Here is a 17,875-nt window from a genome sequence, read left to right as displayed (position 1 = left end):
AAGAAAGAGGTTTTGAGACACAGGCAGTACCAAGTCCTGAGGCAGACAACACTTGATGCTCTCAGACACTGAGAGAAGCCCAGCAGGGCTAGAGTGCAGAGAGCAGGGGAAGAGGGGGAGGTGATATGGGGGGGGGGCCAGACTACCACGTGCAGGAAGGGTTTGTTTGTGTGTAACAGACAGCTGAACCAAGAACTTAATGAGCATCCCTCTAACATGTCATCAGGGACCCAAGTTCCATTCAGCAATTCAGCACCCTTAGGTTGTGACTCTTGTCCTTATCCTCACAAAATGGCTGTTGGAGCTCCATTCATCATATCTCCATTCCAGGCAGGAATGAGAAGGACAAAGGCAAGAGGGGCAAGCAGTCAAATCTGACCTCTTTCAAAAGACTCCATTACCTTATCTCATTAGCCAGCCTGTGTCCTATGTCACATGCATCACATGTAACCCTAAAGACATCCAGGGAATGAGGTTTTTTAGCTGGTACATTGCTGCTTGCTACAAAACCAATATTCTGTTAGTAAAGAATGCTATCGGATAGGCAGTATCCAGAGTCTGCCTCACAGGGCCTTGCCAGTCGTGGTAAGGAGTGCGGCCCTCATTCTGAGAACAGCTGGGAAGCCACAGAATGTTCTAAGCAGGGCAGTGACATGGAACGGGGAGACAACTCGGGGTTATCCCACTAGAGCCACGTGTGGGCAAGTGTATTCGTTTCCAAATGACCACAAACTGGGTGGCTTAAAACAACAGAAATGTATTCCCCCCCCAGTTTGAGGCCAGAAGTCTGAGTCATATCGTCAGCACGGCCATGCTCCTTGGAAGGCTCGAGGGGAGAATCTTCCTCGCCTTTTCTGGCTTCTGGTGGCTCCCGGCAATCCTCGGTGTTCCTTGGCTTGTCAACTGCATCACTCCAATCTCTGCCTCTGTTGTCACATGGCCTTCTTCCCTGTGTCATCTCTGTGACTGTATGCAAATTTCCCTCTCCTGTCTTTTATAAGGACAGCCATCATTGGAATTAGTGCCTGCCAAGACTCCATGTTTAAATAAGACCACTTTCATAGGTACGGGGGGTGTTAGGGCTGGAGCACACTTTCTTTTGCAAGACGATTCATCCTACAGTAGCACACTTAGATGCTGCTTTGTGTCACTTTGGGCCACTCATTTCACTTCACCCATAGATCATAAAAAGACAGCCCAGGGATAAAGGAGACTGGTTTATTTCCAAAAGTTCTACCCAATGCCAGGTACCAGTCCCTCCTTCCTTTCTTATAAAAAGGCAAAAGGAAGGGTCTGGGCTCCTGTCTCACTCACCTCAGCAAACATTTCTTCAGCTCCGATGATTCAAGGACCTCAAGCCATTGGTGCAGAGGTGACCCCGCCTGTCCCTGCTTGTCACGGGATCAGAGTTTGGACAGGTGGGCGGTGGGGGAGAGAGGCAGCTGAAATGTAAATGACAGCCTGAATAGCATGTAACTTGTTTTCCTTTCTTCAGGCAAAATTTTAGGCTAACCGATGACCTTTAATAAAGCACTTTTATTCCTCACCTGAGGATACTTTTTTTTCTTTTTTCTTTTGGTACGTGCCCCTAGCGGAACCGAACCTGGGACTCTCTGGTCCGCAAGCCGATGCTCCAACCGCTGAGCCAAACTGGCCAGGGCAATAAAGCACTTTTATATTTGAGCCCCGGGGTGGGGGCAGCTGAGCTGTAGCAGTGGCTCTGGCAGCTGGTCGAAGCGGAGACGGGGTCTGATGTACAGTGTTGTTTAGGGCCCCCTGTTTTTTGCTTGGCAGTGGAATAAAAACAACTGACCCCATGAATCCCAGGACACAGGCTGGGCCACCTTTGTACATATCTCTTCGCATGAGGTGGTGGGCATAGTTTCGTTTCTTGGCAGGTGATTGTGTGTGTGTGTGTGTGTGTGTGTGTGTGTGTGTGCGCGCGGCGTTTTGTTTTTTTTGACTAAGGTGAGGATCCCCAGCAGAGATGGGTGGAGATGGGACAGTTGGAGGCCCAGGAGGAAGAGATGTCTGGTGCCCCGGGGAGTCGGGTGAGAGGTGGAGGTGGAGGGGCTGCTTTCCTGGGGAAGGCTCTGAGCTCTGGGCACAAGCACGGCTACTCTGGTGCCCGCAGGCAGAGCTGGGAAGCAGTGCTCCCTCCTCTGGGCACCCTCTGTGACCCCAGGGTGGGTGCCTGTGGCAGCAATGGTCAAAGCAACATCCTTGACCCAGGCACTTGCCCTCACTCTAGGGCTGGTGGCATCAGGGTGGCCCCCTCAGGTATTTTCATGAATGAAATCGTAAGTCAAGCAAGGGTGGGCTTATGTGACTCAAATGGTACACACATCTCTGGAGGGCTCCCATGGATGGCGGGTGCCATTGGTAACAGATGGAAGTCCTCACTGGGCAAGTAGAGAGAGAAGGTCAAAAAGAAGATGAGGTTTAATCTGAGCATTAAAGGAATAGGAATCGGCCAGGGGAAGAAGGTAAGGAAGGCCATTCCAGGCAGTAGGATCAGCATGTGCAAAGACATGAGTGACCACTGGTGGCCTGAGACTATCAGAGGAGTCTGGTCGGCCTGCCTCCGTCTACACATTTCTTCTGCTCTTCTTCCCTGAGCCCTGCCCCCCCCCTCCCATTCCCAGAGGGTGTCACTTGTCAGAAGAGCAGAGTCTCCCTCCTGGTGGGTGGGGAGAGCAGGCATCCTGTCCCTGCTCATGCTGGGCCCAGGGCAAGGACTGGCTGGGCAGCTGGCAGCCTGGCAGCGAGAACATGGTCTGCTCTGCTGTGTCTGCAGCCACTGCCGCAGGACAGCCTGATTGATGACCCGCCCCGTCCAGGGCTTCTCACGGGTCAGCAGCCCCATCTCCGGGCAGCTGCCAAGTGAACCTGCCCGCTCTGCCTCCGTTTCTCCTGTGGCTGCCCTCACCCCCACCTGCAGACCTGCTGTGACATCGCCGCCTCTCCGGGCTCTTCCACCCCTTCTGCCAGCCATTTCCGGGCCTCTTCTCAATCCTGGCGCCAAACGCTCCGTGCGGGACTGGCTTTGCAGAAGTGACGCCCAGCCTGCTGGGTTCTGGCTTGTTCTTTACTTTATCCCCATTGGGCACATGGTAGAGGTTAGAAATACATCTTGAAATCCTTGCTGCTTTTCTCTCCTTTCTCAACTCTCTAGTAACCGTAGTGTGGGCCCTGTATCATCCCTCTGCTTGAGGGTCTGGGTCTGTGTTCTGTTTGCATAAGGCCCACTTCCTCCATCAGTCTAGCGGCTCCCCAAGATCAAGGGTCTGCCTCCATCTTCAGACTGGCAGCTTCTGAGATCCAGCTTTTTCTTTTCCCTTAACAAAGGTATACCCCAGAGCAGGGGAGCACTCCCCCTCAGTCTGTGAGTTCCCTGAAGACAAGGGCTCAGTTTGGGGCTGCGCTATTTCTCTTTGGTGTCTCTAGCCAAGCTCTGCCTTGTCTGCTTCCTGGGGACTCGGGGGCTGCAGCAGAAGCCCCCTGGCCTCTCTGGGGAAGCCTGGGCTGAGCATGGGCACAGCAGGTGTGGATTCGGCTGGGGCCAGAGCCGTATGGGCATGGCTGGGGGCCAGGTACTGAGCTATTTCCGGCCAAGGGGAGCCCAGGGGCTACCCAGCCTAAAGCAGCCATCTGAGCCACAGCTCCAGCTTCCTGGGAAGGTGCTGGGTGGGGTGGGGGCAGGTGGTTCCTGGCATGCCTGACACCTCGTGCTTCCTGTGGGCTCTGTCTTGGGTGGCGGCAGGAGGACAACCACAACTACTATGTGTCCCGTCTGTACGGCCCCAGCGAGCCCCGCAGCCGGGAGCTGTGGGTGGACGTGGCCGAGTCCAACCGGAGCCAAGTGAAGGTCCACAGAATCCTCTCCAACACCCACCGGCAGGCTTCGGTGAGTGCCCAGTTCCCAGAAGCACTGCCTTGGGCTGGGAGGCTGGGGGCCAACCCACCCCACCCCACCTGGTCAGTGGGCATGGCTTTGGCCTAAGGTCTTCGATCTGGGAGGTGCCTTTCAGGGGATCTTGGGTGGTGTGGCCAGAGTTGGGGTGCCCACCTGTGGTCCTGGCAGCCTGCCCTGGACATGCCTGCCCCCCACCCTGTCCAGACAAGCATGGAATGGTGTAGATGCTCAGCCCCTGGTCTGCAACTTGGCCCATGCTGCCTCTCTTCCATCCCCTGCAGAGAGTGGTCTTGTCCTTCGATTTCCCTTTCTACGGGCATCCTCTGCGGCAGATCACCATAGCAACTGGAGGTAAGGCTGTGTCAGCAGGGCTGGGGGAGGATTTGGCGCTCTCCACCAGAACTTGGGGAATCTACCTGGGGAGGCTCCCTGGAGATAGGCTTGTATAGATGGACCAGGGAGGCACCCATGTTTGGCTCTCTTGGGAGCCCACTCTCAGAAGGGAGGTCAGTGACTATGTCTGAATACCTTCCTCGCATCAGCTGACTTGCTTGTGTGTGTGTGTGTGTGTGTGTGTGTGTGTGTGTGTGTGTCTTCGGGCCAGCTCAGGCCAGTATGGGTGGCCCCTGTGGCCCCTGTGGCCCCTGTGTTTCCGAATCTGTGCTTGAGAGGGAAAGGGAGACTGCACTGAGAGCTTGGCTCCTGGGACCAGGCTCCCTGTTCATATCAGGAGCCCATCTTTGATTCCTGTGTAAGTTACCAGGGAAAAGGAGAGATGGGGATTTGTGCCCACCTGGAGGGGCAGGGGAAAACTCTGGTCTGGGACCCTTTTGCTCTGTGCATGACTGTCCCTGAGCCCACCAGCTGGGCGTAGAGGACAGGTTCAAGGCTTGCTTCTAGCTATGTCTGCACTGCTCTTTCCTGCCCGTGGGGAGAAAACATAAGGCAGCACCCTGCTGGGCCATCTCTGGTGATTCCTCTGCATTTCTTCACACCCCAGGCTTCATCTTCACTGGTGACGTGACCCATCGGATGCTCACAGCTACTCAGTACGTGGCCCCTCTGATGGCCAACTTCAACCCTGGCTACTCCGACAATTCCACAGTTGCTTACTTCGACAATGGTGAGACCAGATCTCAGAGTTTAAGTCACCCAGCACCAGGGCTCCCCTGGCCCAGCCCCTCAAGAGGAACACAAGGCCCAGAGAGGGCAAGGAACTTGCCACAGTCACACAGCAAGGCAGTCACCCCACCTTTCTGTACGGTCTCCCCACCTGTAAGATGGTGACAAGATGCCTGCTACTTAGCAGAATCTGATGAGATAATGAAATGAAAGTGCTTGGCTCTTAGTGTAGGTGAAATAAATACTAGGGACTTTTACTATTTCTTAACTCTCACCACATTGTCCCTTGGACATCCATGCTCCTATCCCAGGGGAACAGCCATTTCTCCTATTTCTCCTCCTTTTCATCTCAAGTGCCAAGAAGGAAGGGCATGCTTTGGGTAAGAGATGATCAATCGTTGTATCTGGGGGAAGAAGTAGGGTCTTCTGGTTCCTCTCCAGCTTGGAAGCCAGGCTGATGTGTGTGGGTTGTCCAGCTCCTTGTCTTCAAATTTGCAAACTACCCCATCGTCCCTAAGGGACCCGACCTACGGCTAATCCACTCTGGCCACCATTTCTGCAATGCCCTGCTCCCTGAGCTACCTCCCCATCCACCTGGTCTCTGCTCTTCTCCACAGGGACAGTCTTTGTTGTCCAGTGGGACCATGTCTACCTCCAAGGCCGGGAGGACAGGGGCAGTTTCACCTTCCAGGCAGCTCTGCACCGTGATGGCCGCATTGTATTTGGCTATAAAGAGGTGAGTGAGCCCACCTTCAGAGCTGGCTGGGTCTTGTGGAGAATTTTTCTTCACTCGGCGGATATTTGTGAAGAACCTGGCATAGGGCTTGGTGCCGGGGATACAGCAGTTAATAAGATCACCGTGGGCCCTGCCCTTGTAGAGATGATCTTGTTGAGACAATTGACAATAATCACAAAGACAAAGGTAGAAGTAATTGCCTCTGTAACAAGTGCTCCTCCATAGAGGTGCCACGAGAGCCTGGCATGGGGCCCTTTGCTTCAGTAGGGGTCAGGAGAGGCTTCCCCAAAGAAAAGAGTTAAAATCTGCAGGATGCATAGGAGTTAAGGAAACAAAGAGGAGAGTGAAGTGTGTTCCAGGAAAAAGAAAAGCATGTGCAAAGGTCCTGTGACAGGGTAGATCATAGCTGGTGTGAAGCACTGAAAGAAGACAGCATGATTGGAGAGGAGAGAGTGAGGGGCGAGACGGGGCAGGGAAACACCAAATTTGCCTTTGACAAAGGTCACTCTGACTTCAGAGTGGAGAACAGATTGTTGGGGGCTCAGAGGGAATGCTGGGAGATGAGTTAGAGAGGTGTTGCCAGCTTGGAGTCTGGTGGGGGATGATGGCGAGAACTGGACACATATGAGAGCCGGTTAGCTGGTTAACTAATAGTATTTAGAGATGTATTAGATGGAGGAGGGGGAATGAAGAAAAGGGAGGGCCGGGGTGACTCCCAGGTCTCTGGCCTGCATGGAGGTGCCATTTACAAAGATGGAGCATAGAACAAGGAAATGTGCTTGGAGGTGGTATGGGGAAGACTTGGAATTTGACTGGGGCCCCTTGGGTGTGAGATGTCCTCACAGCCTCCAAGAGGCAGTGCCAGGCAGGCAGTTGGGTCTGGAGCTCAGAGGGAAGTCTAGGCTGGCCCAAGAGTGTGTGTGGGGTAGATGGAGCCTCTTCTCCCCTGCTGCAGATCCCTATGTCTGTCCTGGAAATCAGCTCCTCCCAGCATCCCGTCAAAGCCGGTCTGTCAGATGCCTTCATGACTCTCAATACCTCCCCAGATGTACCAGGTGAGTCCCCAGGGATTCAGCAGAGAAGAGACTTGGACTGGGTTGGACTTGGCGCACACGGACTCAGGCTGGTGGTGGGTGGCAGTGGTGGCAGGGAGCGAATGGACGATGGAGAGCTGAGTGGGAACTGAGGGAAGAAAGGGGGCATAGCGAGGTCCAACTTGTCCTCATTAAAGCAGAGGAGCCATTTTTTCCAATAAAAGCTCCAGCAGGAGGCACTGCTCTGGTTGTTGAGGGGTAGGGGAGCCAGGGCCCTTCTACGTAGCAACCCCCAATTTAGAAAATCTCCAGACTCCAAATTAGGGTTTGAGTCCTTCCAGAACACAGCCATAATTTCCTCCCCACCCCAGCTGATGGAAGAAGCATTACACAGGGGCTTCCACGAGACAGAAAAATGTTTCTTTCCCATTCCTGACCCACCCCACCAGTTCCCGTTTCTGAGGCAACCAGGGCTACCAGGTTATTTCTAGAGCTACAAGCCTTCAGATACATATATGTATAGATATGTAACACAAATGATCATGTATGATGCCACTGTTCTCCTGAACAAAGTATATCCTGCCCATCATTCCATATTGGCACATCATTCTTTTCTTTTTGTTTTGAGATTTTTATCTCTCTCTCTCTCTCTCTCTCTCTCTCTCTATATATATATATATATATATATATGAGATTTATTGTTGTTTAGAGAGGTAGAAACATCCAGGTGAGAAACATTCATCAGCTGCCTCCTGCACGCCCCCTACTGGGGATCCAGCCTGAAACCTGGGCATGTGCCCTAACCGGAATCGACCAGGACCTCTCAGTCCATGGGAGGGTGTTCAGTCCACTGAGTCACACCAGCTGGACCATCTCATTCTTTTCAATGGCTGTGTGACAGCCCATTGCATGAATGTCCTTAATTTAACCAGTCTCCTGGGTATAGACTTTTCAGTTTTTTCCAATCTTTTGCTACAACAAATAATGCTGCCGTGAATATTCTTGCAAGTAGGTACTTTTATGCCCTGTGTGAGTATTTCCGTAAGGCGAATTCCCACCACTTCACCTGCCCTCCCCAGACCCCCTTCCTGAACTCCCTGTGCTCTAGCAAGAGGCTCAGCAAGGACCTGCCAGACCCTGCTCTGCCGCTGCTGTCAGCATCTGCTCTAACTGGTTAACGCCAGTACTGACCTGGTTGCTAAACCGTCTCCGTATCACCCTGATTGTATTAGTTAGCAACTGCTGCATAACAAATCACCCTGAAGAGGCTTAAAACAGCAAACATTATCTCAGAGTTTCTGTGGGTCAGGAAGCAAATTTGGCACCACTTAGCTGGGTCCTCTGGTTCAGGGTCTTTCACAGACTGCCCTTAAGGTGTTTGCCAGGGTTACAGTCACCCCAACAGTTGTTAGGGGAGAGAGATACTTTCATGATGTTGTTGGCAGAATTCAGTTCCCCACTCGGATCCTGCCATGTGGACCTCCCGGTAGGGCAGCTCCCAGCCCAGCAGCTGGCTGCCATCAGAGCAGGCCAGGAAGCCAGCAGCAGGGGTGAGGAAGATGGAAGCCAGTCCTTTTCCTCGAGACCTTGTCTTAGAAGTGCCACCCTATCGCTCTTTGCCGTATTGCCCTGGTTGGAAGCAAGTCACTAGGTCCAGCCCACTCTTGGGATGGGATTACACTGAGTGTGACCACCAAGAGGCAGGGTCCGTGGAGGCCATTTTAGAGGCTGCTTCCTCCACTGATTACAATCCCATCCCCAGACACTGAGCTTCACAGTATCTTACTGATCATCCTCCCATCCTTCTAGGTGAATGTCCAGTAGTCCCCCCTTTTCTGTGGTTTTGCTTTTTGTGGTTTCAGTTACCCACAGCCAACCGCAGTCCAAAAATATTAAATGGAAAATCCCAGAAATAAACAACTCATAAGTTTTAAATTGCACGCCATTCTGAATAGTGTGATGAAATCTCTTGCCGCCGTCCCGCTCCATTCCACCTGGGAACATAAATCATCCCTTTGCTGTGCGTGCTGCCCGGCTGTGCACGCTGCCCGGCTGTGCACGCTCCCTGCTGTGCGCGCTCCCGCCCACTCATTACTTAGTAGCCATCTCGTCAGAAGGTGTGTAGTAGCCTAACACTCCTCCCTCACAATGCCTGTGTCCTTCGCCTCCCCTCATCTCACTACGCAGGCGTCGTATCATCTCGCATCCGCACAGGAAGAAGGGTGAGTGCACTCACCACAAGAAGATGTTTTGAGAGAGACCACATTCACATAACTTTTATTACAGTATATTATCATTGTTCTATTTTATTAGTTATTGTTGTTAATCTCTTGCTGTGCCTAATTTATAAATGAAACTTTATCATAGGCATGTATGTACAGGAAAAACAGTGTATATAGGGTTTAGGACCCTCTTTCATTTCAGGGGTCTTGGGACATATCCCCCACAGAAAACGGAGAACTACTGTATATCTGTCCCTTTCTAAATGGGGACAGAGGTTCAGAGAGGTGGAGTGACTTCCTGTGGTTGCACACTGTGACAGGGAGAAGTGAAAACCAGATCCGGGTTTTGAGCCACAGGATCCACCATGGAGACTTTCTAAGTCTGTCCCACGTACATTCCACCCAGAGGGGCGACGCCTTCCTCCTCAGTTCCCCAAACACCCATAGCCTTACGTGTGTGTGTGTGTGTGTGTGTGTGTGCGCGCGCGCGCGCGCGAGCACACACCCAGGCTATTTGGCAGAAGGGCAGTGCCACACACTCCCACCTCCCTGGGCATCCCTGCACCGCTGGGCGGTCTGGTCCGCTTCATCTGCGTCTCCCTCACAGCGCGGTGCATGGCAGAGTCTCGGAAAATGTGTGCTGGATCCAGCTGTTGAATGAGGGTGAATTAGAGGAAGTCAGATCCCCTGGGAGTGTCTGCATCTGAGGCTCCTCTGTGATTCTGGAATAAAAGGCTATTTTAGAGCAAGGCAGGGAGATGTAGGGAGGCGGGGAAGAGGGTGGTGAGAGGAAGCGCAGTGCACCTGAAAAAACAGGAGGGCAGCTGCGCCTGTTCTGAGAGTCCGGGAGGAGACAGGAGACGCAAGGGCTCTGTCGTGGGAACTGCTGGCTTTGGGCTCTCCAAGTGCTGTTTGCTGAGGTGCTGCATCCACCAGCCAGGCCACAGCCTGTGCCAGACCCCAGTCACTGCCTACCAGCACCCAGACGTCAGGCTCCCTTCTCTCTGTCCCCCATTTCTTCTTGTCACCACCAGACAGATCTGATCATGTCATTCTCTAGCTCTTTGTTGTCTGCAGCATCGAGTCAAAATCCTGAGTGGCATTCAAGGCCCTGTGCAGCTGCACACAGCCTGACTTTATAGGCTCATCCCCAAACCCGCCTGTCACTCACCACTCTGCCTGGGCAGCACTGGTGTGTATGTCCTGTGTTCCCCAAACAGTCAAGGGCACTCTGAGTTTCTGTGACAGTTCCCTGTATAAATTATGCCCCTCTTATCCATTGGCAAAGCTCAGATGTCGCCCCCTCCATGCAGCAGAATTCATGGTTTCCATTTCCACCTCCTAGCACTTTGGTGATACCTTTAATATTAAACCCTTCACATTGCCCTGCTCATCTGTCTTCTCCCCAGTTAGCTGTGAGCTCCCGGGGGGCTCACTGTGGCTCAGTGCCTGTGGCAGGCATGTGCTCAAACAGTGAGGAACACACGAGCTGGTGCCACGGAAGCATGTGGGTGTACTGGAGACCCTGTCCTCTGCTCTCTGCTGACCCCAAGTGAGAGCAGGAACTGATACCACTTGAATTTGGGGGTGAGTGCTTTGGTAATTGCATCTTTTTTGTCAAGGTTTTTAGCTTGAGGATCCAGGCCTAGACTTTAGGAAGACTATCGAGGTGCAGGTGGAGCATATTCCCAGGTGTGCATTTTTCTGGGACAGTCTCCGGGGCCTTCATTGGGTATTTATTTATTTATTTATTATCCTCACCCAAAGACATTTTCCCATTTTTTTCTTCAGATAGAGTGGGAGGGAGGGACAGAGGGGGAGGGAGGGAGGGAGAGAGAGAGAGAGAAACATCGATGTGAAAGGGACACATGGAGTGGTTGCCACCCGCACGACCAACCAGGGCCGGGGACAAACTGCAACCGAGGTTCATGCCCTTAGTGGGAACCAAACCCGGGTCTCTCTGGACCATCAGGTCGATGCTCTAACTGCTGAGCCAAATTGGCCAGGGCCTTCATTGGGTTTTTAAATGGGCCATGATCTCTGCTTTGGAGAATGATGGCTTTGATGTGGTTAAGTGGTCAGGTTCCTCTGTCTGATGTTCAACCCAGGAAGCAGGGAATTTGTTTGGATTAGGCTGAGCTGCAAAGAACAGTAAATCTCAAACAACCAGGGCTGAAACAAGACAGACGTTCAGGGAGAGTGCTGTGGTCTGCAGACCCTATTATCACCATGGATATTCCCATTGTCCCAGCCCACCTAGTCTTACAGAATGGGTGGCATCGCCATCCTTGTACCCAAGCTTAGCTCCTCCGTGCCTGGGGCACTGTGAGGAGTGGAATTGGGTTCCCCATTGTTCAAGAATCCCCCCATGACTGAACCTTGTCCAGAGACTTGCTCGTTTCCCAGCCTGAGGGCGGAGAGAATTCTGCACATTGTCACTCGTGGGGTTGAGGAAAGAAGGGTTTTTCTTTTCATTACTTCCTTACATAAGCTGCTGCCCGGGCTTTGGAGCAGTCTGCAGAGTGTGCATCGACACAGAAAGTGCAGTTAGCGGCATCCTTCTGCAGAGGCACGCGAGACACCGAATAGCTTGTACACTCTTTGTGTGGCTGGAAGGGCCCCCAGAAATCAATTTAATTTCCTCTATTCATTTGTTAAAGAAACCTTTCCTTTCATGGCCAGTAGAAAAGCAACTTTAGCGTAGCCAACGTCAAAACGGACAGATCTGACTTGGTGGAATCGGTTAATGAAGAGTTCATTATGAAAGGCTCCGAATGATAGACTGCCCCTTGGCTGGCCCCAGAATGGCCTCCGCTGGCCCTAACACTTGGGCTTCTCCTTTACCAGAACTTTCCTTTCCTTTCAAAGGCAGATGTGAGTCCTGAAATGTGTCCGAGGTCTGTGCTGTACCTCTGTGCTGGGCTGCTGGGGGAGGCTCCGGAACCCGCTGCGAAGAGTGAGAAGGACCAGCCAAGTGAGGGTGTGGTTGGCGGGGACATGTCCTCACCAGATCTGGCCCGTTTGCTCTGTGGCCTTTCTGGATAAAGGATCCTTTATTGATTGATTGATTGATTGTGATTTTTTTTTTTTAATCCTTACCTCAGGACCTGTTTCCCATTTTTTATTTTGTTGTTCAGATAGAGGGGGGGGCGGAGAGAGAAAGAGAGAAACATTGGCATGAAAGGGACACATCAAGTGGCTGCCACTTGCACGACCCAACCAGGGCCGGGGACAAACTGCTACCGAGGTACATGCTCTTAGCGGGAACCGAACCCGGGTCTCTCTGGACCCCAGGCCGACGCTCTAACCGCTGAGCCAAACCAGCCAGGGCTAAGGGATCCTTTATAATGCTCTTCGTTGGAGCTTTTCATCCATCTGGGGGTCCTTTCTCCCCTCTTTTCACTTTTCTCTTCTATTTTTCTCTTTCTTCTGCTCCCTGAGTTTTGCCATTTCTTGCTTCCTCTCCTCCCCTTGCCCCTTGTCTACTTTGCTTTAGTGCTGAGGAGGGATCCTCCTCAGGTGTGGGACGCTCATTGTGTTTGTCTCTGGGGCTCAATTCATAATGAAAGAATAACCAGATGAGCACACACATGAATGAGTGAATGAATACTTTTCCCAAAACCACCATCCGATACTGTTTGTCATAACCACCCAGTTTGGAGGGAAGTTTGTAGCGGGGCCCATCAGTCTGACTTTTCTGTGCTTCCCAGCTCATTCCCACTGGTGTCTGTATGGAGACACAATGGGACATGTCAACCTCTTTTGCACAATAAACATTTCTTAATTGGGTGGCAGGACTTTCCGTGTCTGGACCTTAGTATTTCTGAATCTTTGATGAGTGGAAGCAGAGATAAAACAGAACGTCTCCAACTGCCAAATATGTGGCTTTGGGGCGGCCTCTGTCTCAGTTCCGGAAGGGAGCTGTTGGTCATTCAGACAGACGTCATTGTCCCTGGGCAAGCTCCAGATGTTGGGAAGATAATCCAAAAGCAAATAACTCAGGCGGAGATATTAAGGGTTCTGTTTATAGAGAAATAAAAATATTACCAAAGCCATGCACTCAAATAAGTGTGAGTTGGCAGTTGAAATGAGCAAATATTTTAAATGAGAGCTATGTTTCTGTATACCCACCTGCCTCCTCCTTCCTACCACACTGGTCCCCCTGCCCCGCTGGGAGGGCTGTGGTGGGTTTTGAACACCTGAGCACCTCTGGCTGCCCTACACTCGAGGCACCCCCCAAATCCACTTCGAGCCCGGCTGGTGGGGAGACACACCCCCACTTTCCCTGGATGTTGCTTTCTGTCTCTGTGCCGGAAATCAGTCCCATAACAAGTCTTGTCTCCATTTGTGCCCCAACCCTGACTCCCTTTGTCCGTCCTGTTTCACCTTCCCTCCAACCAAGGGTGGCTGTGCCCTACACCCCTGCAGGTGGGGAAGGCCTGCAAGCTAGCCCTTCTACTTCGAGTTCTAACTTGTCTGGCCTCCTCTGGCCCACCGCGGGAGGCCCTTTGGAGAAAGGCCATAATCTGTGGTGGGCTGGGGAGGAAGGGCGTTCTTCCTTGGGCTGCAGGCTGAAGTTATAATATGTTGCTGAGGTTTTCATGACGATTTGTAACCCATTCGTTCATTCACAGTCATTTCTGGAGGTCCTGTTATGTGCAGGGCCTGATGTTAGGGAACAGAGACAAATAACGTGCAGGCTCTGCCCTGGAGGAGCTCACCGCCTGGTGGGGCAGGTGGCCAGCAAAGCAAATACTGGTGGAGCAGTTAACAGATGACACCGGCCACTGCACGGAGAGCCGGGAGGAGGGCTGCTGACTGCTCCGGAGAGTGGAGGAGTCCTTTGAGCTGAGCCCTGAAGGATGCGGCAGGTAAAGGGAGAAAAGTTGACGTAGGCTCTGGGCCCCATGGCCTCAGGCACCTTGGAAGACCTGTAGTTTCATATTTATGTTTTCTATTACACTCGGTGCTAAAAGGGGTGGTTTTTCAGAAGGAGAGGTGGCCCCTGTGGTAGTGGGTGGGATGGAGCTTCCTCATCTTCCACCTACACGTCCTGCATCCCCCAGGCTCACCTAAAGCCCAGGCCACCTCACAGAAGTTGGTGTCATACAGGAAGGGCCCTTGTGCAGAATGAAAATTGGTGCCTCCTCTGAGCAGATGAATTACAGCAAGGTGCCCTTCCTCACCCCATCTCAGACCCCACTCCTGCTTGGCAAGGGGGAATTTTTTTTTTTTTCATTTATCTTCAGATAGAGCAGGAGGGAGAAAAAGAGAGAAACATTGATATGAGAGAGACACATTGATTGATTGCCACCCTCACGACCCCAACCGGGGCCAGGGACAAACTGCAACCGAGGTACGTGCCCTTAGCGGGAACCGAACCCGGGACTCGCTGGTCCACAAGCCAACACTCCAGCTGCTGAGCCAAACTGGCCAGGGCACAAGGGGACTTTCTTATATCAAAATCTGTTGTGTGTCTGTGGGTGTGGGTGTGCACATACCTGTACTGGGCTCTGAATGCTGCTCAGCTTTTGATGGAGGGTTCGCTCCTCCCTAGGCCCTTGGTGGCCCTGTGACAATCTGGCAGTGACTGCCTGATATATTCTAGGCTTGCCTAGTGGGTCACTTCTTTCTCAGACTTAGGATTGTCTGGGAGAAATAAACACACAATTACTAAATCTTTGGGACATTGGCGTAATGATTTTTTTAATTGTAAATGTTTCCCTTTGATTCTTTTAAAGATACAGCTGTAAACAGTGGCATGCTGGAGATGCTTGTACAAGAGCAGACTGACCACATCTCTTCCCAATTCCGTACTCAGTACTCCAGATTGGTACCTTGAAATGAGCTATTTTGCCACAAAAAATCAGCAAATGCTACAAGTGAGGACCCCTCCCAGCCTCCACCCACCCCCCAGGAGCCAGTTGTTAAATATTTTTCCACACACCTTGGGACTGCACCAGCATTGAGGCTTGAATTTTAAGTCTGGCCTCTGAGAAAAAGAAAAAGAAAAAGCTGTGTGGTTTTGGGCAAATGAGTCCCCTGCTTGATGTCACTGTCCCTCCTTGTGAAATGGGGAGAACAGTGATTCCCTTCTGCATACCTCAGAAAATTGTGAGAGCAAGTGAGTCAGTCAGATCCAGGTACCCCAAAGATGTGAGCCCCACGGGGGCAGGGCCAGGTCTGCCCTGCATGTCACAAGTGCTCAGGACTTAGCAGGTGCCGTATCTGAGTGCCGACCGCGTGAATGAATGAACGCGGTGTGTGGTGGTGCTGTGCTTCTCTGTGCGTTTCCTCGTTTGTTCTTTTCCGTTTAAGGTTGTGGACAGGATTGGTAAATTGTAAAGTGTCAGCAAACCTTTATCAGTCCGTGGGTTGATTTGTCTGGGCCTCGGTTCCCCCACTTGTGAAATGAATGGCATGACAACTTGTCATTGCAGCTCTCAACCTGATATGTCTGAGTCTCAGGCTGTGGCCCATCTCCTCACTCACGTAGCCCACACTGGACAGGGCCTCCCTGCTGGACACCTGCCGAGACTGCCCGGACCCCTCATCCCACCCACCCTTGCCAGCTGCTTTCCTTAGAAGCAGCAAGTCCCTAGATCTGCCTGCAATGGAAGGAAGAGAAAAAAGCAAGAGGCGGACTGGGTCTCATTATAAACTGTCCGGCTCCAATTCAGGGGTCCAGATGGAGGGGTGCCTTGGGACTGGAGTGGTCATTCTCCCTGGCAGGGAGGAAGGCCACGGCCGTAGCCCTCTCACCGCCTCTCTCCATGGGAGCCAGTAGGTTGGGTGGGGGAGGGGCTCTGAGCTGAGCACTGTCTGAGGGGCCCTCAGAGGTGGCCCGGAAGACTCGTCAGGCCTATTCACCACCTGAGCATTGGTCTTCCCTCACTCTCCTGTTACCTCATCCTCCAGGGGGTGCACAAGCAAGACAGTAGCCAATCTGGACCAGGAAGACCAGGGTGGGGGCTGGCCCCACAGGAGGGAAAGCATCCTGGACCTCGGGAGCCAACAGGGGAAAAGGAAGAGGCCCCCAGTGGAGGGATGACACTGGAGGCTGGGAGGGTGAAGGTGGGATGTCCAGATTGCTGGCCCAGCCCCCTGGTCAGGCTGCCTCTCGGGGAGTCACTCCATCTGCAGCATCCTCCGGAGTCTCTGAGGAGCTGAGGGGCCCACTCAAGAATCACTGACCCGAAATAAGCTACGGGAGGCGGGGGAGAAACATGCCATCTTTTTTCTCTCAAGTTCTTTGGCCAGAGTAGTTTGAGGGGTTCGGAGAGGCTGGAAGAAAACGCCCTAGAGTCTCAGCCACAAGAAAACCAAACTCACAAAAGGAGCGGGTGGTGAGAAGAAAGGGGCTCACAGACTTTAAGTGGCTCCCCTGGTCCAGGTACTTTGCCTAAGTTGCCTGCTTGAATTCTCAGAACAACCCCGTAAGTATAGAAGAACTAGTTCCGTTTTTGGGTGAGGCTCACTGAGCTTCGTCCCTTGTCCAAGGTCACACAGATGGTGAGGGCAGAGCCTACCCTCCCTTCCTGTGTGATTCCTCTCCTGATGCAGGACGTCTCCTCCACGTTCTTGTCGGTGCCCACACCTTCCTTCCCCTTCCACTCGGCCCGGAGCAGACCCTGGCCCGTGGGGGCAGACCCTCCTGGTGCCATGTGGGTGGGAAGGCCAGCAGTTCTGGCCCAGGCTCTGAGGTGGGGCTGCAGGTTCCCGTCCAGGTCCCGGGAGCTGTGCCGGCTCCGATGGCAGAGCAGTCTCCTTTCCACTGCGTGGAATGTGTCTCCAGGACGTTCTGCGCTCTCGCGTGTTTCAGGGGCTGAGGTGTCCACCGTTACTCTGCAGTGGGGCGATGGGGTGGGGTGGGGAGAGCTCGCTTGGGCGCCAGACCACCTGGGGTTCAATGCTGCGTTAAGGAGGAGAGAACAATTTCAAGATCGGAAAATAAATAAGTGAAAGAAACAAAGATGAGATATTCTTTATATGTATTTTTATATATTGTTCATTTTTATTGAATTTATTTGGTGACAATCATCAATAAAATTATACAGGTCTCAGATGTACAATTCTATAATACATCATCTGTATATTGTAGTGTGTGTTCACCACCCCAAGATGAGATACTCTTTTAAACAGCAGATGCCCCCACCCCAGATTTTTCATACGGGGGGAGAGCAGGGGATGGGGCACCCAGCTTTGCACAGGATGCCCTCTCTTCCATGGGTGCCCCATGTGAGCTCTACTACCAACTCGGGAAACGTCTCTCCAAACCACCTTCAGCTGAATGAGAAATTATATCCTTGCCTACTCTGGGCTTCTAGAGACAAAAACCCAACTCGGACGAGGCTATGTGAGGGAAAGAGTACACTGGGGATACTGAAGTAGCCCACAGAGCCAAAGGAGAGCTGACAACAGGTAAGACAGGGACCAGGGCAGGACCTGGGCCTCCAGAGCCTGGAATGTCACCAGTACTTCCTGCTTCTCTCCACAAGATGGTTTCACTTTCCGGCCTTCCCCATGAGCCTGGAATTGTGGCGGTTCATGGATTCTAAGCTCACCTCTTAGCTTCATTACTAGAAAGCAAAGGGCTTTTTGGTTACAGTCAAAAAGTCCCAGGAAGATCTCTGATTGGTCCAGCTTTCCTCAGATACTCAGCCCTGGGCCAATCACTGTGTGGCCAGGGAGGTTTGGGTCATGGAGGAAGATGGCAGCTTCTGCAGACCGTGTAGGAAGGAGCAGGGGGCAGTCCCCCCAAAGGGAACAGAGGAAGCACTCCAGAAGAAGGGGTGCTGGGCTGACCAAACCCTAAATGGCCCTTTTCCCTCATAGGGAACTCATT

The 17,875-nt window shown here is 52.4% G+C and overlaps 1 protein-coding gene across 1 annotated transcript in view; it reads left to right on the top strand.

Moving 5' to 3' along the window:
* The window catches only part of PLXDC1 (plexin domain containing 1), a 62,826-nt gene that overhangs the window by 24,501 nt on the left and 20,450 nt on the right, over positions 1 to 17,875 (top strand). The window contains exons 3-7 of the mRNA XM_036268718.1: positions 3,764 to 3,907; positions 4,198 to 4,267; positions 4,917 to 5,039; positions 5,656 to 5,774; positions 6,730 to 6,829. Coding sequence (XP_036124611.1) covers positions 3,764 to 3,907; positions 4,198 to 4,267; positions 4,917 to 5,039; positions 5,656 to 5,774; positions 6,730 to 6,829 — 556 coding nt within the window. The remainder of the gene's footprint in view (positions 1 to 3,763; positions 3,908 to 4,197; positions 4,268 to 4,916; positions 5,040 to 5,655; positions 5,775 to 6,729; positions 6,830 to 17,875) is intronic.

This window comes from Molossus molossus, unplaced genomic scaffold, assembly GCF_014108415.1.
Source record: "Molossus molossus isolate mMolMol1 unplaced genomic scaffold, mMolMol1.p scaffold_m16_p_19, whole genome shotgun sequence".
Taxonomy (NCBI): Eukaryota; Metazoa; Chordata; class Mammalia; order Chiroptera; family Molossidae; genus Molossus; species Molossus molossus.
This window is presented reverse-complemented; position numbering and strand designations above follow the sequence as displayed.